The sequence below is a fragment of the Xiphophorus couchianus genome, chromosome 10, assembly GCF_001444195.1.
Source record: "Xiphophorus couchianus chromosome 10, X_couchianus-1.0, whole genome shotgun sequence".
Lineage (NCBI taxonomy): Eukaryota > Metazoa > Chordata > Actinopteri > Cyprinodontiformes > Poeciliidae > Xiphophorus > Xiphophorus couchianus.
Genome location: NC_040237.1, coordinates 11,995,809 through 12,016,858, shown reverse-complemented (window position 1 = coordinate 12,016,858; position 21,050 = coordinate 11,995,809). Strand labels below are relative to the sequence as shown.

The window sequence follows — 21,050 nt, the reverse complement described above, 5'->3', positions numbered from 1 at the left end:
ACATAGCAGTCTGTGAATAACCAGCTTCTTCAGCAATGACGTTTTGAAGTTTACCCTCCTTGTGGACGGTTTCAGTGTCTGTTTTCTGAACGCCAGTCCAGTCAGCAGTCTTCCCCGTGAATGTGCAGTTCACTAATCCACACTGAGAGACCACTTAGAGGCTCAAAAAACCTTAGTGGGTTTTATTTGGAGTTAATTCATGTGGGACACCAGAAATTTTAATATTGAATTACTTTGCAATTTTCTAATTTTCTGAAACACTGAATTTTGGGTTTTCGTGATCTGTAAGCTCATCACAATTATAAGAAACAAATGGTTGAAATATTTGTCTCTCTGTAAGGACTCTATATAAGTGAGTTTCTCTTCCTGAAATAACTGACTAAAACATTGAACTTTTTAAAGAAATTCCGCTTTTTTAGATGTACCTGTACATCCGTGTTCAATCCAGCCTCGTCTGAATGTTGCATTAACCAACTGACTCCAGCAGATGGCAGCAGTGAGACACATGGCAGCTTGTGGTTGTCCAGACGCCTGACCTAAATCCATCTAGGGTCCATAACTATCTAAATCTACCGGAGTGTGAGCTTTTCGATTCACAGCGTAACCCTATTTTCCATTAAAGTCAGAACATCGGGGGCGTGTGTGGACCAAAATTACGATGGAAAGCTGCAGATCTGGAGAACAATCCAGCTTCGATGACTCTGTGAAGAAAAAGAGCGCAGGTAAATCACTTCATCTGGTCATTATGAAATAATTCTTATCATTAGAACCAGTGGAAGCATCAAGTAAACAAGTTGCTGCTCCTAATATGCACCGAGTTCCAACTATAGACATAAACACCTAGATGTTATCAGAGCCTCGTTTCAGAAACGAGTTTTCACTGAGGTTTTTCCTCAGTGAAAACTGAGGAAAAACTAATGATGAGTTTGTTCATACTCGGTATTTGATTTGAGACAACCAATAAGCCGTAAACCTGAGTCAATGTACTTATCCGAACGATTATTATTTCTCGCAAACGGGATGGTTTGAACAAACTATATCTTTCCCACTTTGTAGCTGAGATTTGGCACAAGAAAAGCGTGTTGTGGAGTGAAAAGTGGCTAATAACAAAAACAAATCATAACACCGGAAATCCATTTCTGTCTGCTTTATTCTGGCCAACTTTGGAGGGTTCTTAGCCTCACATGTTCTCGTTTTACACTTAAACATTTAAATAAATCTCAGAGGGCGCGGCGTATTCATACTCAACCATGCCTATGTATAGTTCTCAAATAGTCCAGTCCGTTGTTTGGTTGACGCAGATCTTTTGGCTTGCGTTTAGGGGAGTTTCCAGGAATTGTCCAGCTGGAACATTTCAAGTTATCACCACATCTCTCTGAATTCCTTCCTGATTTTCCACGTCAGAGAGACTCGGGAGATTTGACACAGTACATTTCTTTTTGATAAAAACATGCCTTTCTGCAAACAGCAGTAAGGCATAAAACCAGATTTTCTGATCATTTACTCAGTACTTGAGTAGCCTTTTCACCAAAACCTTTTCTAAAACGTTTCATTCTTGAATTATTTCTTGAAATTTTCTGATCATTTACTCAGTACTTGAGTAGCCTTTTCACCAAAACCTTTTCTAAAACGTTTCATTCTTGAATTATTTCTTGAAATGCTACTTTTTACTTTTGCTTGAGTAAAAGTATATTGAAGTAGTGCTACTGTTACTTGGCTACTCTACCCACCTCTGTTACATCCGTTGGTGTTTATTTAATGCTGGGAATAAACCCAATCTTTCATTTCTGTGCTGAAGTTGTTCTTTTCTGGTGATTCATGCATGTCACTGTTTACATCCTTGTTTGTGCTATAATGTGCTATATGGCATAACATTCAATCTCAATATCTATTCTGATGGGTGGCCGTAACAATATAAGTTTATGATTTAAAGCTCACAATAGAAATGAAAATAATCACCTATTAATAGAGTGGAATGTATATATTTGTATGTGTTAAAACTTTTACTTTAGATCATTTTTGAACCTGCCTTTTTAAAGATCTCTTTCCTTGTACTCACAGCTTCTCCTTGCTCTGTTTTGATGTCAGCCATTATATCATCAACAAACCTCATGGCGTTTAGGCGATAGGCTACAAAGCTCTATTGAAGGCCATCGTTTGTATGTTCCCTACCATGTACCGTAGTGTATCCCTAGTAAACGCAAATTTTGTGCTAACGGTACAACAAAAAATAGTCCTTTGTGACAAAATTTTAAAAAGGCATTTTATACAAAAGTCAAAATGTGAACCAAGCAAATTAGAACCACAATATCTTAACTGTTGGAGACAAATATTGTTTTTTTTCCCAAGTCATAGATCATTTTAGTGACACTTATACTTCCTTTTATATTTTGGCATCTATTAATACAGCAATTATGAGTACACAATACATTTCAAATAAGTGTCTATTAGACAGTTATATTCACAATAAACAGACTTTGGTGTAAGATTTAACCAACATGTCTATGTGTGTCCTGCAGAAGAGGAGCAATCTTGGGTGGTTAAAGAAGAGGTTCCTGATGTGAGCAGTTCCAGTTTGGACCAGCAGAAATTCACATGTTCCCAGGTGAGGAAGGAAGAGGAGGAACAGTGGATCAGTCAGGAGGTAGAGCAGCTTACTGTGAAGAAAGAAGATGAAGCGAAACCTCAGTTGGCAGAAGTTTATCTCTTCAAAAGTGAAGACAGCAGAGAGACAGAAACTTCAACTAGCAGCTCAGCTGAACAGATGAAAACAGAATCTGATGGAGAGATCAGTGGAGGATCAGAACCCGAGAGAGAGCCGGATCCAAATACTAATTTACAGCCAAATATTGAAGACAGGCAATCAGCCTCTTCTGAGACTGAAGTCAGTGATGAAGGTGAAGATGACAGTATATCAGGTTCTGGATCTGAAAATGAAGACAGTGATGAAGATTGGAGGGAACCCAGAACACGTCAGTCTGGTGTAAACAGCAAAGTGGGACGTAAAGCTGCCAAGAAAACCTTCAGCTGCCCTGACTGTGGTAAAGAGTTTGTGAGGAAGCAGATGTTCCAGAAACATATGGCAGGTCATTCAGGAGAAAAGTCTTCCAGCTGTTCGATTGAGAAGAATCACTCTAGAGGGAAGCAAAACAGTGATGCACAGATAGGACTCGAACCAGGAAGGGAATCCTTTTCCTGTGATGATTGTGGTAAAACATTTCAGAAACCGTATAGTCTTAAAAGTCATATGAGAATCCATAGTGGTGAAAACTTAGTTGTTTGTAAAGATTGTGGTAAAAGCTTTCACTCTCAAGATCATTTTAAATCTCACCGGAGACTCCACACAGGAGAAAGACCCTTTGCCTGTGATAAATGTGGCAAAACATTTAGCCATAAGCATACCCTTAAAATTCACATGACAAGTCATACAGGAGCGAAACCATTTCAGTGTGAGCTATGTCATAGAAAGTTTACCTCAAATGGAGGTCTGAAGAACCACATGACAATCCATGTTGGAGAAAAACCATTTGCATGCAGCGACTGTGGCAGATGTTTCAGACTTAAGAGTGATCTAAAAGGCCACATGATAACCCACTTTGACGTAAAACCATTTGTCTGTGGGTACTGTGGTGCCAGTTTTACTCGGAAACAAAGTCTGGTTTGGCATGATAGACTTCACACTGGAGAGAAACTCCTGTCGTGTGATAAATGTGATAAAAAGTTTGCTCGGAAGTCTCACCTTCAAAGACATATGCTGGTCCATGCGGGAAAGAAGAGACCGGTTTCAAAAAAAACAATCAAAAACTTTTCTTGTAAGGAATGTGGAAAAAGATTTCTTGAAAATTATCAACTAAAACGACACATGGTTATTCACATCGGAGAGAAACCATTTAGCTGCAATCTTTGTTCAAAGAAGTTTGCACGAGCGGAAGGTGTAAAGATGCATAATAAAAGAATTCACTTTAAATAGAGATTTCACACTGAAAATAAGTTTGGAAACACTTACTATAAAACTTACCATTAAAAGAGTGATCAATTTATTGTTTCTGTAAAGTGTCTGAAGGACAAAATGTAACAAAAATATGTAAAAGAATTAAATAAACTCCCCAATTTTTAAAGTTTATTTTATGTCAAACATATTTTGTCTTGTTTTTTTTTTTTTTGCGCTAAATGGAGGCCATTTTCCATAAAGCTTAATTATTTCTATGCTTGGACATAGCACTCTGTGAATAACCAGCTTCTTCAGCAATGACGTTTTGAGGTTTACCTTCCTTGTGGACGGTTTCAGTGTCTGTTTTCTGAACGCCAGTCCAGTCAGCAGTCTTCCCCGTGAATGTGCAGTTCACTAATCCACACTGTGGATTGGTGAATCCACAGTCTGGATCAGAAAACCTTAGTGGGTATTTGGAGTTAATTCAGTAATTCATGTGAGACACCATGAACCTTTAAAATTGAACTACTTTGCAATTTTCTGAGACACTGAATTTTGGGTTTTCATGATCTGTAAACTCATCACAATTACAAGAAATAAATGGTCTAAATATTTCACTCTGTGTAAGGAATTTAAAGTGTAAGGAATTTACACTTAATTTACACTTGACTCACTTATACTTGTGTCAAGGTGTAAATGAGTTACCCTTCCTGAAATAACTGACTATAACGTATTCAGCTTCCACTTTAAAAACATCTGAATGTTGTGCATATAGCTCCCATATTTATATTTATACACAATATCTATATCTCTTGCTATAACCCCTTATAGTCCATACATACATAGTCTTGTACATCTGTAAATAAATATTATATCTCGTAGAGCACTTCTGGATAGATGCAAACTACATCTCGTTGCTTGTACTTGTGACAGTGCAATGACAATAAAGTTGAATTCTATTCTATTAACCAACTGACTTCAGCAGATGGCAGCAGTGAGACACATGGTACTGTGTGGTTGTGCAGATGCCTGACCAAAATCCATCTAAGGTCCATAACTATTTAAATCTACCGGAGTGTGAGCTTCTCGATTCACAGTGTAACCCTATTTTCCATTAAAGCCAGAACATTGGGGGCGTGTGTGGACCAAAATTACGATGGAAAGTTGCAGATCTGGAGAACAAGCCAGCTTCGTGTCATTTATAGTCACATGACCATAAATGACACGAGAGTTTTCTAAGCAACGTAGCACTGTGTTTAAGTTTAATCATGGTGTTTTTCGTTTTGGTTCAATCGCATAAATTCCCGGCATTTGGGGGTTGAATCTGTCCCACACAGACATCTTTTGCTCGCACAATTTGTGAAACATGCAGCAGAGCAGAAAAAACGCAATCTGCATCACCTTTACTGGCTTTTTAAAATGGACTCCTGCAGAGCGGCAAGACATAACAGTGTGCTTTAACATTAAATTCAGTCCTCCTATATGGAAAATCCAGATTTAAGCCGAGTTATATTGGTTCAAGGGGATAAATATGCCACTCACAATATGGCAAACGCACTACCGTGTTGTTTTTAAGCAAATCTGTGCTCCGGCTGGGGGAGCTCTTTGGTTACTAGGGTTACACAGAATGAGGCGGCTGTGGAGATGCCTGCTCTAAAACCTCTGGGGGGGGGGGGGGATGAGGAGGGCACAAAACGCCAACACAAAGAAAGAATCCGAGGCCCTGTCGGAGAATGTTTCCAGCTCCTGTAACAGCTCCATGGATCCAGCCGGGCAAAAATGTTAGTGTTCGGCCCGGTTCGTGTGAAACGAGCCTCCGGTTCGTTTTACAGAAAACGGACACCATGAAGGAAGTGGATAGTGTCCACCAGAACACTGAAAGTCTGTCTTTGGAGGAGAAAGTGCAGATGAAACAGCTCGGTGTCCACCAGCCGCAGGATGTTGGTAGACCCCAAACAGCTGGTAAGAAGAAGCTCTGATTTCACCAGGAGGTTCTGCCGCTAGCTTACTGTTGTTGAGTATGAATGCGTTAAAGTGGAGCTCCGAGCATTTTCATGAGAACCACTCGGCTCTGCTGGTGTTGACTGAAATGAACAAATGGAGCCATGAAGGCATACACAGCGGTTTGAAACTAAACTCGTCTGTTATATTGACCAGGTTAACGAGGTTTTAAAATGTTAACTAGTTACGTCATAAACATTCAACAAATGACAATACATCTCGAGTTGGCCGAACGCAACGTCTAACAGTGCCATTTAATTAGAAACACTTGCAGCAAAATGTAGAAATAAAATGACAAATCAAAATCTATCCTAACTGATCGGACACTGATCACAAGTAGCAGCCAGGTGATGCTAATCAAATGCATTGATTAACTGATTATCAGGAGGTGTGTAGTAATGTTTTTAGACTGTCAATTCCACTTGAGTCATCTGAATATCTGAATAGGTGAAGATTAAAAATGAAACCAGATCTTAAAACTGAAATTATGTGGCAATTTGTTTACATTTAAACTTGTTGTGGACTAGCATTATAAATTGAGGCTTAATTTCAAAATCTTAAACTAATATTTTGTTGGACTGGCTTTAGCTTTGGTTACAGCAAATGCTGTGGCATTGTTTCCATACGCTTCTGCAAGCTGTCACAAGATTTACTTCCATCCAGTGCTGCATCAATTATTCAGAGATCTTGTAGAGAGTGACCACTGTGCAAATCCTTCTCCAGCACATCCCAAAGATTTTCAATGGGGTTAAGGTTCAGACTGTGTGGGGGCCGATCCATGTGTGAAAATATCGTCTCATGCTCTCTGAACTATTCTTTCGCAACTTTAGTGCAATACATTCTCTCTTTGTAATCTTGGAATATGGTGGTGCCACCCAGCAACCGCAAATCATCGCACTGACCCCGCAGGCTTGTACAGTAGGACACTGGGGATGATGGGAGCATGCTTCATCTGCCTGTCTTCTTAGCCTGATGCACCAATCACTCAGGAAGAGGGTAAATCTGGATTTTTCCATTGCTCCAGAGTCCAATCTTTATTCTTCCTTCAGCCATTTTCTTAAGCCAGCCTCAATGATTTGTGGTTTTCTTATGACTACACAGCTGTTCAGTTCCAATCCCTTGAGTTGCCTTCACATTGTGCTTGTGGAAATACTCTTATTTTCATTACTACACATAGCCCTGAGTTTTAAAATTTTTTTTATTTGGTGTCACCAAACGTTTCGGTGATCGCAATCATTCAGAATATATTTCAGACCACATTTCTTACTTGAAGACGGTGTTCCCCACTATCCTTACAGTTTTTAGTAATGTGTTGGACAGCTCTTAACTCTGTTTTTTTTTTACTTATTTGCAGTCTTCTTATACCACCATAAAAACACAGGCTTACAGGCTTTGTTTGGATCTCTTTGTAGAAAAGCTGTTGTTGCTGTTTTGTAATCTGGAAATGGTTTAGGTTTCTATCATTCTGCAGTGTAAAGCAGTAGATCATAATTGTTTGCTGAAGCTTGGCCCAAATCGGGTAGTCCAAGAGGACAGTGATCCCAAACACAGCTGAAAATCTGCAGCACAATGGCTACGAAGTCAAAATGTGAATCCATCTCGCATGAAACTGGGTCAAGGCAAAGCTCCAACAGAATGGCTGGAAAAAAAAAAAACTGAGTGTGGTGCAATAGCCCACTCAGACCTCAGCCTGATTGAAATGCCGTGGTGGGACCAAAGTGAGCTGTGCAGAAACCAATGTCTGCAAACCTCAATAAACTAAAGGAGAATTAGGTCAAATTCCTCCTCAACGACGTGAGAGACAGAGAAAGTCCAATAGAAACCCGGAGTTGACCAAAACTATTACTGGTATGCACACTTGTGAATTTAGATGTAAATTCTTTTGCATCTGAGGAATTTAAGCAGTGAAAGAAAATCAAGACTTCTGCTTAAAAGCATCTGACCGTAAAAACGCAAACAACAAAACCCCACATTTTTCTCCTAACATGGTGCCACATTTACAAGAAAAAAAAAAACATTTGTGGGTTAAGCAGAGGTGAGCATGTGGGCTGCACACATGGAAACTTTTGATGGAGGCTGAGTAATGGTTTTGGGTTCTATCCCCCAGACAGAAAAAAAAACAAAAAAAAAAAAACACGTCTCACCATTAACTAGCAAATTCAACTTATAAAGACCTCAAGATGAGATTCTGTGGACTAAACTGTGGAGTTTGGTTTTCAGTTTGGGAACTCTAGGACAAAATGTAGAACAGTTTAAAGGAAAAATAAGAAGCAGATAGTGTGTTAACTAGTGTTTAAACAAACTGTAAGGTTTAGGAGGCTTGCAGTTGAAGTTAAGTTGTTGCAGAGTTGCCCAAAGAAACAGAGAGCTTGTAACACGCAGCTTTTCATCTCGTGCAATATGGATTGACTTCCAAAAGGGGGGCATGTTTATGTTGCATAAAAATGCATACGTTTGTGGGTTTTCTTGCCTACAATGTTAACATGTCAAAAGAGTCTGTTGTCGTAGTACCCAGTATTTCTCCACAACTTCAACTGTCTGACTGTGGTTGACTTTGACATGAGGCTTTTTTTTGCCGATAAGCTGTGTGTGGTTTTCTCTAAACATCTTTTTGAAGAGGATATTGTTTAGGAAGTCCTGTGGTTTATCCAGGTCCAACTTTGCAAATGTAAGTCATGCGGACATTTTGTTGTGGAGAGAAGAGGCATACAGAACAGAACATTATAGAATGGTACCTTTAGCTATAAAATATAAATTTGTAAAAGGGAAAAGAAAACATGCAGAACACCCACTCTTGTGTGTGGCGCTGCAGTAGCTTTTAATGTTACTAAATGACTTATTTATTACTAAGCCTTTTTAATATTAATGCTACAATCCCCAGAATGTTCTGTGTGTGCCACAGAGGCGACTTTAATTTGACATTTAATTTCACAACGTGTTGAGCTTTACTTCTTTTACATTCACTGCTTAAGCAATAATTTATGAAGAGGTTTATCTTTGTGCATGAAGAGAAGGAAAGACGGCCTCAATTTTATTATTTTCTTTTAATTTAATGTCAAGGCCGGCACATAGCTTTGTCCAAGCTTTTAATTTTTGTGCTGTGTTCCTGAACAATCCTTTGAAAGCGATCCCTGGAGTAAAAACTTCTTTCATTAGCTGAGCAATGTCACTGAGCCGTAGCACATTTGACTCGCATTTCTGCAGGTGTATTTATTAAACTGCATTTCTCTGTGTTTCCAGCAGATGTTCGGCCCTTGGAGGTGATGAAAGAGAAGGTTCCCTGGAGCCCCAGTACGGATCAGCAGAATCCAGAACCCATTCACGTAAAAGAGGAAGAGGAAGAACTCTGGATCAGTAAAGAGGGGGCGTATGATTATGGGTTGGACGAAAACGAATACAGCCGACTCCCATTGACTGTTATCGTGAAGACTGAAGATGAGGAAGAGGAACCTCAGACTTCACAGCTTCATCAAAGCCAAACTGACTCCAGAGAGGTGGAGCATCCAACCAGCAGCTTTAAATGGATCAAAAAGGAAACTGATGGAGAGGACTGGGGACGGCTGGAACTGGTTAAGAAACCACGTGCTCCAAGACCAAAGAGTGGCGCGGAGGGTTTAGACACCCCTGAGACTGAATTCAGTGAAGAAGACGATTGGCAGGAACCTCTGTCAGAGACTGACTCCGGCTGTAAGGGAAGCAGAGCAACAGAGTCAGGAATAGGCAGCGGTAACGGATGCAGCACTGTTAAAAAGCCGTTCAGCTGCCCAGAGTGTGGTAAGCAGTTTCTGTACAGGCAGTCTCTGAAGAGACACATGAGACGCAACATAGAAAAAAGCTCCAACTGTTCGGTTAATCTGAAATGTTCCGAAGTGAAGCAAAATGCAGATTCAAAGACCAAAGTCCACACGGGGAAGAAAAACTTCAGCTGCGATATGTGCGGAAAAACTTTCAGAGACCATTTCAGCCTGAAATCTCACATGAGAGTCCACTCTGAGGAAAAGCCCTTTGGCTGCGAAATTTGTGCCAAGTGCTTCAAGCATGAGCACAACCTAAAGATACATATGAGAATCCACACCGGAGAGATGCCGTTCAGCTGCGAAGTTTGCGGTAAAAGATTTAAGCATCAGCACAATCTGAAGACACACATGAGAATCCACACCGGGGAGAAGCCTTTTGTGTGCGACATCTGTGGTAAAAGAGCGAGACACCAGAACAACCTGAAGACGCACATGATAGTCCACAGAGGGGAACGGCCCTTCGGTTGTGATCTCTGTGGTAAAAAGTTCAACCGTAAAACGAGTCTTAGGGCGCACATGACGGTTCACACGGGCGAAAAACCGTTTGCTTGCGATATCTGTGGTAAAAGCTACAAGCGCAAAACGCACCTTCGGACTCACATGACCGTCCACAACGAAGAAAAGCCTTTTGGCTGCGACGTCTGCGGTAAGCGATTCAATCGTAAAACGCATCTCGGGACGCACATGGCTGTCCACACCGGCGAGAAGCCTTACAGCTGTGACTTCTGCGGTAAAAGGTTCACCCGGAAAACGCACCTAGATTCCCACATTACAGTTCACACAGGAGAAAAACCTTTTGGCTGTGCTGTGTGTGGGCAGGAATTCTCCCAGCAGGGAAGTTTAAACAGACACATGACATTACACTTGGGATAAAAGCACATTTAGAGAAAAAACCTGGAGGTAAAACCTAAAGCTAATTTCTTCACCTTCATGACAGAGGTGGCTTGTCTTATTGTATGCCTTTTTTTTTTAGATTTTAACTTTAATTACTACAAGTATGAGCGTTATAACTCTAACTGTGCAAGAGGATGGAGCAATTGAGCTAGGATGCATTTTTTTCTTTACATTTACCCTTGGTTGGTACTGTTCAGAAACACTAAGTAAATCATGCTCATTGTTAATCTTGCTCCTGTTTCAGGCAAATTTTTTATTTTATTTTATTTTTGTACTATTTTGTAACTCATCTTTGGTAGCGTGAATGAGTTGGAGTATAAAAATAATTGTCAGCTATCAATATGAAATGAACACTTTGAGGTATTTGGTTCTGAAAGCTCTTTAATCATGTCAATGAAGCAATACTTTGCTAAATGACCACCAGCACGCCTACTTGATAAATCAAATCAGAAATTAAAACCAACATTTTTGGTTAAAGAACATGTATTTAGCATTTAAAGACTCTAACACTGTAAAGACTGAAAATAAGTTGGAGTAAGGAGACATATTTTTTTAAGTTTTGGTGGATTTAAGTTTCTGACTAATAAGTTTATGCACTAGTATAGTTCAGCAGATCATGACCAACTGTTTATCCAGTTGTAAAAATGACTGTGCCTAACAGTCACTTGTATGCATTTGTATTCATGAGTTATTATTTTCACATACCTTTTAAATATAAAGCAGAGAAGCAGAATATGACCAAGGGTGTTTATGAAAAAATGTCAGTATATGGATGTCTAAAGCATATAAATAAGTTGTATTTGATTTAAATAAACTTTGTTTTTCTTAAAAAGTTTTTTTTTAATATACTCTTTGAATGAAATAATTGTGCTTTCTGTATAATGGTAGAATAGATGTAACTTGAGTACAATCATGGGTAAAGTTTTTAACTGTGAAACATTTTATTAGCTTTGCAGCTTCAGATTTTGTGCTAACAATTCATATTGCTTTGAGCTTATTGTGCAGAGTGATCATATGCAGATTAAGTCTACTTTATTTGTAAAGGTTTACTGTAAAAAAAAAAAAAAATTGCGCACCACAAGCAGTTAGCATTTCCATCAATTCTATTATCAGCATCAGGTGAAGATATAAAATAGCCGAGATGAAATCATAACTGATCTAATAATCAGGTTTCACTCAGATCGTCGTTTAATGTTAGTAATAGTTGCCTCCGATGGAAAAAAATGTGTTTTGCATCAAAACAGGCCCACATGAAGGTAACTGCTGTTGTAATATTGCAGCTGAAAGAGCAGTTTACTGGTTTATCAAGACGTTCAAGCTGGGAGGTTCTGCTGGAAAGAAGATGGGAAGTTTTCAAATTCACAATGAGTTCTTTGAATTTTGCCTCGTTTTTTCCAGACAGAACCAGTGTAACGGGATCAGGCTTGTTGTATACATGAACCTTTTCAACTCTCATCTTTCTATGGGCTGAGATTAGTGCTTTGTGATGACCACTCCAAAACATTGACTATGTTGTCCTTGATCCACTTTCTAACTAATTTGGTGGTGTTATTAGGGGCACTGTCTGTTGGAAGAGCCATTTGTATCCAAGCTGTAACTTACTGCCTCTTGTGATGTTGCTTTTATATTTCCATATCATGTACTTTCTTGCTCCATAATGTTATTTCCTCATGTTGCAGGCTTTTTAAGTGTACCAGAGCCTCCTGCAACGAAACACCCGCACATGATGTTGCCACCCCCTTACTTCACAGTAGAAATTGTGCTCTCAGATTTATGAGCTTCTGCCTTCTTTATCCAAATGTAATAATAGTCATTATGACCAAACACTTCCATGAAGTCTTTTGTCCCTGAATTTGGTGAGTGAACTGCAGCCTGGCTTTTAATGTTGCTTTTAGAGTAATGGCCTCTTGCTTTGGTCTCTGAGCCTATATAAGAAGAAATGGAATAATTTCACTGTGGATAATGACAGCGTCTAACCAGCTTCACAGTGACACCGGCTAATCTCTGGGACACAAAATTGTCCTTCCTGAACAGCTTATGTTTAATTCGAAACGATTCATATGGCACCTCCAGACTTTTAAAGGCCATAGTTCTCTTCCTGCCATTTTGACTGATTTGATATTTACGTGATATAAAATAAGGAATGTGTTTGAGGTGTTGCCTCAACATGCATCCACAAGTATTGTTTAATAGTCAATTGAGTCACTATCTTTAAATTCATATATTTCATATATATCTTTAAATTCATATATTTAAAGATATGCGTTTTAAATATATAAAAATCTTTTAACCCTGTTTAAATGCCGCTCTGTGCTACGTTTCAATGCATAAACAGGGCACCGTTTCCCCTCCCAATATGGCTGGCACGACGACGCGTCATTGCAGTGAGATGAAAAGATTGAGGCGTCGCGCGTTTTGTTTCGAAACTCATTGATTATAAGTACATCATTTACGCATTAACATAATAAGGCAAAATTTTGAACAAGGGAAGCTCACGGTGTATGTGAAAACCATGAAGAATACGGTTACTATAGTGACGGAGAATAAAGGCGTCTGTGCAGGTGCCTGTTTAAAACAAATGAACCGTTAAGAAATATTTATCAAAAAGTTATTTAAAGGGACTGAAGGAACGCCACCATGTATATTAGGCCCTTAAAGTAAATCTGACGCTTTCATCTGACTGAATGGTGAGCGGGTATTGTTGGCATCGATTCGGTTCTGTGTTCGGAGGAGGCCCAGTTCGACAAGCTCAACGCCAGTTAGAACAAAAAAACACAATGAAGGAAGTGGAATGTGCTCATCAGAACAGATCTGAAAGTCTGCCTTTAGAGGACCAAGTGCAGAAGAAATACCACGGCGTCCATCAGCAGCAGGATGTTGGTAGAAATCAAACGGCTGGTAAGAAGAAGCTCTGATTTAGTGCTGTTAGCTAGCTGTAGCTCTCCCCTCCTGTGCTGGAGCAGATAAAAGCCCAATCTGTGTTTTTGTACATTTGAAACCGAGTCATTTTCCTCCCTTCCAAATGGTTTTTGCAGCCTAATCGATTTGCATTTATTATAACTACGAAGATATAAGATATTTTGCCGCAATCTAACGTTTGTAAATTGTAGCCGAAACTGACGTGAAAATAGATTAACGTGGTTAATAACATCTTTAAGGCTTCTACTGGCTGTTGAAGGACTAAAAGTGTACAGTTCTAAGCTATTAATTGCATTGTTAAAGTAGTCTTCAGTCACTAGCATACTCATACTGATCAAAGCACTGGTAAAACAAGAATGCAAAACTGTATGAGTTTAAATGAACATTTGCCAATTAACCAAATAAATTTAAAGAAAGCATAAAATAAATATGAATGAAAATCACTTTATGAGCTCCAGAGTCTTCTATCTGATAAGAAGTAATGCCTGCATGTCTTTTTCCATTAAATTGTGAAGCATTTAAAAGTGCTAGGCTATCAACTCAAGACTTGGTTTTGGCAGTATCAACTGTCATGGCATTGCATTTTTTTAAATTTTATTTTATTTATTTTTTTGGAAAACAGTTTCAGTTGCTGTCCTGGATGTCCAGATGTAATGATGCATGACTTATAGAACAAAATACCAATGTTAAAATATAAAATATGATTTCACAAACATGATGGCCAAAACTCAAGTTGATCATCTGCATAGAATAGATAATCAACTCACCCAAGAGCAGACAAGCTGTATAAGGGAAGAATTACTTTCGGAATGTTATTTCTAAAATAACATAAAATGAATGGTTTCATGCTCTCAGCACAAATTATTAAATAGCAAACTGATTCATCCTTTTAACATGACCCGATTTCAGTTAAAAACACATTGACTAAAGTTTAATTGTAGCAAATTGTAAAATTTTTGCAACCACAATCTGTGTTTATAACACCATCTCTTGGGGAAAAAGGATTGAATTCAGAATGGGGGGAAAACAGCAGAATATTAAACAAGGTTTTGATAATTGGCCCACCTAAAAGTTTCTGAAATGTGATTATGAAAGATAGATAAATATTATCTGTTCTAGGTTCTAAAGTGATTCAAATTTAACTTTACAAAAAGTTAAATTGCTCAAGTTAAAGTTAAACTTTACAAAAACACAAAATATCAGCTGAACTTTACAGTTCTCTCAATATGAATACAAATGTTTCAAATCCACTTTGCACTAAGAGCTCTACAACTGTATAAACAATTCAGTCCAACAGGGGGAGCTAATGAGAATATCTAAATTAACGTCAGAATTTCCAGACAATATTGTTACACACAGTGTGTTTAGGTTGGTGTATAACCCAGGGGTGCCGCCAGGAACCTTGGGACCCCTGACAAAAAATTAAATTGACCCCCTGCACCCGCAACAGCGCAGCTGCTGTTAAAATTTTTGTCTTTCTGACCCATCAAAAGCGTCACAATTTTAAAGGCTTGCAACTGCCTTGCTTTCTTTGGTCCAATACTGATAACTAGCACAATGTTTACTGCTCATGAATTTTACATCCAACAGTCCACATACAGTATGCAAGTAGGTTGCTTACATTTTTTTGTTTAGTTTTAGTTTACTAAAATGTCTCTCCCCACGAGCAACAGTAATAGGCAAAATGTACATGAAGCAATCCAGACATCTTCAAGCTGCAGTATAAAACTTTAATACAAAAATGTTTTCTCCATATTTGGTAAAGCTATCACCATGTCTTATGAGACAGATAATCTGTGAAAACAATCAATCTCCTCCACCTGCTCCCTGAACTACTATTGCTGGCTAAAGTAATGCAACATTCCGGCCAAAACAACCAATCAGAACCAGTAGGAGGGTCTTAGTGCTGTCAATCAACTTCATTCACTCACTGCTAAATGTGCTCATGGTAGAGAAACAACTTATAATTACAGGAAAATCGTTTATCTGCCGTCATTGGTAGCTATGCTAACTAGACTGAGCATTCACAACAGGCTATGCTAGCTGCAGCATAGGGATGAGCAGCCACTTGAGATTGTGATTGACAGCACTAAAACTCTCCTGTCTTTCATTAGCTGTTTCTAGCACTGGGAGAAGGCAGAGGAAATAGATTTTTCACAGATTATCTCTCATACCATACTGTCACAACATAATGACAGTTTTAACAAATATGTGAAATTTATTTTTTAAAATAAAAGTTACATACTGCAGCTTTAGAGGAGGGTCAGGAGGGACGTGGGTTAGAGCTGCTGCTGACTGACTCATCTGTTGTTAAGTGGTAAAAGGTTTAGGGACATGTTCAATATATGACTATGTTGGTAATTTCTTTCCTTAATTCATTAAATGTTAGTGAAATGGAGGCAAACAGTATTCTGTAGCTAAGCTAACTATGCTGAATGGTTGATAATCTCACACAGTCTACCCACCTCTTGGAGAAAAACTGGGTTATAAATTGACACTCTTGCCTTTCTCTCTCTCTCGCTCTCTCTCTATTTTTTTTTTTTTTTGAAAACCTGATTTTATTATTTTTCTTAGCAGCATAGTAACAGCCACAGTCTTTCTTGTCTTCCACTGACTGCTGCTGAACACGTCACCATCAAGCGCTCCAAGCAGGAACGAACCATTTCATGCAGATCCAGGGAGATTCTGGGAAAATATGGATGTGTGTTTTTTGGTCTAGGAGTGGGAACATAATTTTTTTACTGCTAAGAACAATCTTCAAAAAACACAATATGATTAATTTTGTAATTGACAGGGCCCCAATTTTTTTATTTATTTCTATGAACAAAAAATAAATAAATAAATTCTGGAGGGCCCCTTGTCGATCAGGGGCCCTTAGAATTGTCATAACATTTCCCCTCTTTACGGCGCCCCTGGTATAACCCATACCAGTTTATATCAAATCATGTTTTGTTAAACAAGGATGAAGTAGGACTGAGAGAAAATATAAACTAAAGACAGCAACTTGTTGATTTAAAGAGGATTTACTTTCCTTTTACCTTGACTGTATATCGACTGTTTTACTTTTTTGATCGTTATTCCTTTATTTTATTGGACACGGCTTCTCTTCGTCTTTTCTCTGAGAGCCACTTCTTTGGGTTTTCAGCCTTTATCCAAAGATGAAAACACAAGTTTGTGAAACCTAGAGTCCAAATAAGCTACAATGAAGTTTTGTTTGCAGGATCATTTTGTAGGTTTTCTCAACCTCCCACCTTTGTGAGAAGCTGCAGAACATTGGTCAATGGCAGGAGTTTCTCTGGACCTCCTCAATCCTTTAATGAATGGCGGTAGAGAAAAGAGGCTCAAACATGACGCCCTCTTCCCCAGCAACATATTGAAATAGTTTAAGAGCTTGCTGGAGATCCCCTTGTTCAGCTTTGAGGTCAAGGAATGCTGTGAGCTGGGTAACCTCTGGGTCAGACAGGCACACTGCAACAGGCAACATCTGCTCCAGCAGGAAACTGATTGTGTAATAGGAGCGAGTGTCTTCACCGCGCACTATCATCTTGAAGCAGTTTGTGTTCAACATGGCCCATTTGTTTTGCTTCTTTAGTCTTTATTTTTTTATTTGAAATTTATCTGGTCATCTAGGTAAAGTTTTCAAATTAGCTTGTAGCTGCAGTGTTAATCAAATGTGGCTCCAGAATGTTAAACAAAACTTTATTTAAATATTTTGCCACTGGAATGTTAAATGTCTCTAACTTCACAAGGTGAGTTTTAGCAGATTATTACATTTTTTTTTTACAAATACTCAATCACTGGGCTTATTAATAAGCTATGAAACCTTGCATAAGCTATGTCCTTTCTATGCAGGATATAGAAAGGACCTGTTAATTGCAACCCAGCTTGAAATACTTAGAATCGTCTTTAAGTGTTTAAAGAATGTCCAGTCTTTAAACACTTTAACTGCAAGGCCTGTCTGAGTTCTGAAGCAAATCTAGACTTTTCTTTATTGAAATCAGTGGAGCCATGGCGTGGATGAAATTTATTTTAGACAAATTGCTCAAAATATCCAGGGACTATAGATGAAAAGTATCTGAGTTTTTTTGTTTAAGGGGTGCTTTTATTTTCCAAAACTTACATTTGCCCTGATAGCTAGGTATTATTTTCTTTAGCATATAATAATAATAATAATAATAATTAATAAGAATAATTTAATAATAGTAATTCATGCTTTGCCCTTGAAATAAAACCTTTAGCTCTGACAGGTTTTGTTTTTCCTAATTTGAAACTAATACCAAAACATCAGTAAATAAAAAATATAATTCTTTTCTTCTTTCTGAAATGAATTACAAAACAGGTGAGATTGGCAATGTAAGGATGATATGAACTCCTATATATGCGTGAACTCCTATATATGATATGAACTCCTATAGTCATTATTAGTGTGAGCTGTTATTTTCTCATTTTGTCCAATATTTTAATTCAGTTCATCATTGAAACATTAAATGCCTTAATAGGAATGCAAATTAAGGATTGATGAATTAATGAATAACTTTATATTATTGACTAATTAACTTAAATGATAAGCGGCAATGTTTTTTTTTTTTTTTAACTATGTTTTCTCTTCTGTCAACAAGTTTGGCTTTCTTTCCATAACAGGGCTCATTTTTCATAAGAAAATGTTTCGTTTTCTCACATTATTAATCATAGACATATTTAAATATAACAACATAGGAACCTCTGTGGTTGCTGTATAGAAATACAAAAGATGAAAAGAATAATATATGTGGAACACTTCATTCAGGATGGCAGACTTTACTTTCCCCTCAGTGTCAACGAAGTGGAAGAAACTGCTTGAACTTATATTATATTGCTATATTGCAATATAAGTATGCTGCTAAACAGAACTGCATAAAGTGCATTTTGAATCCCGCACCAGCATCTGGACTGTTTCACTTTCCTGTTCAGTCATGTGGCTTCAGTCATATTTGTTTCTCTTACAACTGGCTCTGTTTATGGATGACTAGCGTCGCCATCTTCTGGATGGGGGCCAAACCACAACACTAAAAGAAGGTCTAAGCGGATGTTACTAGTTAATCGATTGGAACTCATTTTAATCTAACAAACCATTAAACATTGTTTGCATCCCTACATCTAAATTGTGTACTATATTCAGCTGTAACATACAGTATGTAAAGTCATAGTTATGTAATGATTTGTTTGTGTTTTCAGAAAATCAGCATCTTTGGGGGAAGAAAAACGAGATTTCTTGGAAAGTCAGCCTGGGACAACATGATGCAATCCCTTTCTACATAAAGGAGGAAGAGGAGGAACTTTGGATCAGTCAGGAAGGAGACGAGCTGCTTGGAGGAGATGAAGCTGAATATGCAAAATTCCCAATCAATGTAATAGTGAAGAATGAAGATGACGAAGAGGAACCCGAGTCTTCACAGCTTTATCAGAGCCAAACCAACACCAGAGAGACAGAACCTCCAACCGGCAGCTCATTTAAATGGATTAAAACAGAAACTGATGGAGAGGACTGGGGCCGACTGGAACTTATCTCAAAGACCGATCCAAATAATTTCAAAATAAATAAACACAGAAGGGCTGCAGACTCCCTAGAGAATGAAGCCAGCGAAAATGAGGATAATCACTGTTATAATAACTGGCATGGACCTATAGCAGGGACTGAAAATCGATGGAAGGGAAGCCAGTTAGCTGAGGCAGGCATGAACAGCGATGCAGGCTGTAATGCTTCCAAAAAGGCCTTCAGTTGTTCTGAGTGCGGTAAACAGTTTCTGGACGAGCAGTCTCTAAGGAGACACATGAGACGCAACACAGAAAAAAATTCTTCAGACTGTTCAGTTATTCAGAAATGCTCCGAAGTGAAGAAAAATGCAGATTCACAGGGCAAAGTCCACACAGGCAAGAAAAACTTCAGCTGTGAGATATGTGGCAAAACTTTCCGAGATCATTTCAGCCTTACATCTCACATTAGAGTGCACACAGGAGAGCAGCCGTTTGGTTGTGACGTATGCGGTAAAAGATTTAAGCACCAGCATGACGTGAAGAAACACATGAGAGTCCACACAGGAGAGATGCCTTTTTGCTGCGAAGTCTGTGGAAAAAGGTTCAAGCACCAGCATAACCTGAAGACACATATGAGAATCCACACAGGGGAGAAGCCCTATGTTTGTGATATTTGTGGGAAAAGATCAAGGTTTCAGCACAACCTAAAGACGCACATGATAATTCACACAGGAGAGCGTCTGTTTGACTGTGATCTTTGCGGGAAAAAGTTCACTTGTAAGAAAAGCCTTAAGGCGCATGAGTCGGTCCACACCGGAGAAAAACCGCACAGCTGCGAGATCTGTGGTAAAAGTTACAAACGGAAAACACACCTCAGGACTCACATGACATCCCACACTGAGGAAAGGCCTTTTGGCTGTGAAGTTTGTGGCAAAAGATTTAACCGTAAGACATACCTTGAAACGCACATGGCAGTCCACACAGGCGAGAAACCTTATAGCTGCGATTTCTGTGGTAAAAGATTTACCAGAAAAACGCATTTGGATTCACACATTATAGTTCATACAGGAGAAAAACCGTTTGGCTGTGCCGTCTGTGGGCAGGAATTCACCCAACAGGGAAGTTTAGACCGGCATATGACATTACACCTAGGCTAACGAGAGTTTGTGTGAATTCAATATGTAGACTTGTAAGCTAGGTAACTGTGTCTGTAAGACTTCTCTGGTATTATATATTCTGAGCTCCAAATGGAAATTAGGTCAAATATACATCATCTTAAGATCAATAAATCCAAAAGGTTTATTGAAAATTAACTGAAAAGGTATCTAATAGACTCTTAAGAAGTGAAGTGTTATGTTGATTAGTTTGGATTTTATGTTTAGCCGGTATAGTAGTATGGGGATTTTACAGATGAATGACCAGTGGCATCACTACAAACACCTATAAGTGGGTTGATACGAATTAGTTGTTTCTCTAATTCTAACTAATTTGGGGGGAATATGTGTTTCCTTATATATTTTGGGAGAATTTGATTTTCAACTGTCAGCTTGAGTTTGAAGAGATGTTCTTCAGCTCAAAGCCTTGGGATCTGTTGACTAATTACTGCTTTGGTTAATCATGTAAGCAATTTGTGTTGCATGACAATAACAGAGTGGTTAAAAACACTAAATAAATAAATACTTTCTGCAATATACATTTGTATTTGTCAACTCATTGTCTTCAACAGAAATTAGACTCTGGAATTAGGATGTGCTCCTCTATTTTTGACAGATATTAGTTACTTTGACAGTGATATTAGGACGCAGTCTCTGTGCAATAGGTAAGAAGTAATATTTAACTCGTCTTTGTGAAAAAGTAAGACAAACTGCAACACGAATCATGGGAAGAGCATTAGTTGTCATTTTATTTTAGACCAGGGGTTCTAAAACTTTATTATTAAAGGTTTGTGGTTATGGTCAAAGGCTATGAATTGTTGGTGATTACAAATTCCCTTA

At 38.4% G+C, this 21,050-nt stretch overlaps 3 protein-coding genes across 5 annotated transcripts; all 3 read left to right on the top strand.

Moving 5' to 3' along the window:
• The first annotated feature begins 52 nt into the window (after nucleotides 1–52).
• On the top strand, nucleotides 53–4,548 carry LOC114152190 (gastrula zinc finger protein XlCGF57.1-like). The gene is made up of 2 exons (XM_028029988.1): nucleotides 53–722; nucleotides 2,520–4,548. Exons 1-2 carry the CDS (start codon nucleotides 659–661, stop codon nucleotides 3,968–3,970), a joined length of 1,515 nt encoding a protein of 504 aa, XP_027885789.1. The 5' UTR covers nucleotides 53–658; the 3' UTR covers nucleotides 3,971–4,548.
• Nucleotides 2,526–11,455, top strand: LOC114152187 (zinc finger protein 501-like). 3 transcript variants are annotated; one of them, XM_028029985.1, is made up of 2 exons: nucleotides 2,526–2,605; nucleotides 9,176–11,455. In XM_028029985.1, the coding sequence occupies exons 1-2, from the start codon at nucleotides 2,596–2,598 to the stop codon at nucleotides 10,600–10,602; spliced, it is 1,437 nt and encodes a 478-aa protein (XP_027885786.1). In that variant the 5' UTR covers nucleotides 2,526–2,595; the 3' UTR covers nucleotides 10,603–11,455. The 3 variants fall into 3 exon arrangements, with proteins under 3 accessions (XP_027885786.1, XP_027885785.1, XP_027885783.1); XM_028029984.1 differs by lacking the exon at nucleotides 2,526–2,605 and adding an exon at nucleotides 5,552–5,893; XM_028029982.1 differs by lacking the exon at nucleotides 2,526–2,605 and adding an exon at nucleotides 5,554–5,893 and having other exon boundaries at nucleotides 9,173–11,455.
• A 1,736-nt stretch (nucleotides 11,456–13,191) lies between these two features.
• LOC114152186 (gastrula zinc finger protein XlCGF57.1-like) lies at nucleotides 13,192–20,749 on the top strand. The gene is made up of 2 exons (XM_028029981.1): nucleotides 13,192–13,521; nucleotides 18,757–20,749. The coding sequence occupies exons 1-2, from the start codon at nucleotides 13,308–13,310 to the stop codon at nucleotides 20,211–20,213; spliced, it is 1,671 nt and encodes a 556-aa protein (XP_027885782.1). The 5' UTR covers nucleotides 13,192–13,307; the 3' UTR covers nucleotides 20,214–20,749.
• The last annotated feature ends 301 nt before the right edge of the window (nucleotides 20,750–21,050 follow it).

Bases quoted from the DNA above. Each gene is read 5' to 3' on its own strand.
- LOC114152187 (XM_028029982.1), top strand. From the start codon at position 5,665: ATGTTTCCAGCTCCTGTAACAGCTCCATGGATCCAGCCGGGCAAAAAT. The intron at 5,894-9,172 runs GTAAGAAGAAGC...CTGTGTTTCCAG, and splicing joins TGGTAGACCCCAAACAGCTG to CAGATGTTCGGCCCTTGGAG.
- LOC114152190 (XM_028029988.1), top strand. From the start codon at position 659: ATGGAAAGCTGCAGATCTGGAGAACAATCCAGCTTCGATGACTCTGTG. The intron at 723-2,519 runs GTAAATCACTTC...TGTGTCCTGCAG, and splicing joins TGTGAAGAAAAAGAGCGCAG to AAGAGGAGCAATCTTGGGTG.
- LOC114152186 (XM_028029981.1), top strand. From the start codon at position 13,308: ATGGTGAGCGGGTATTGTTGGCATCGATTCGGTTCTGTGTTCGGAGGA. The intron at 13,522-18,756 runs GTAAGAAGAAGC...TTGTGTTTTCAG, and splicing joins TGGTAGAAATCAAACGGCTG to AAAATCAGCATCTTTGGGGG.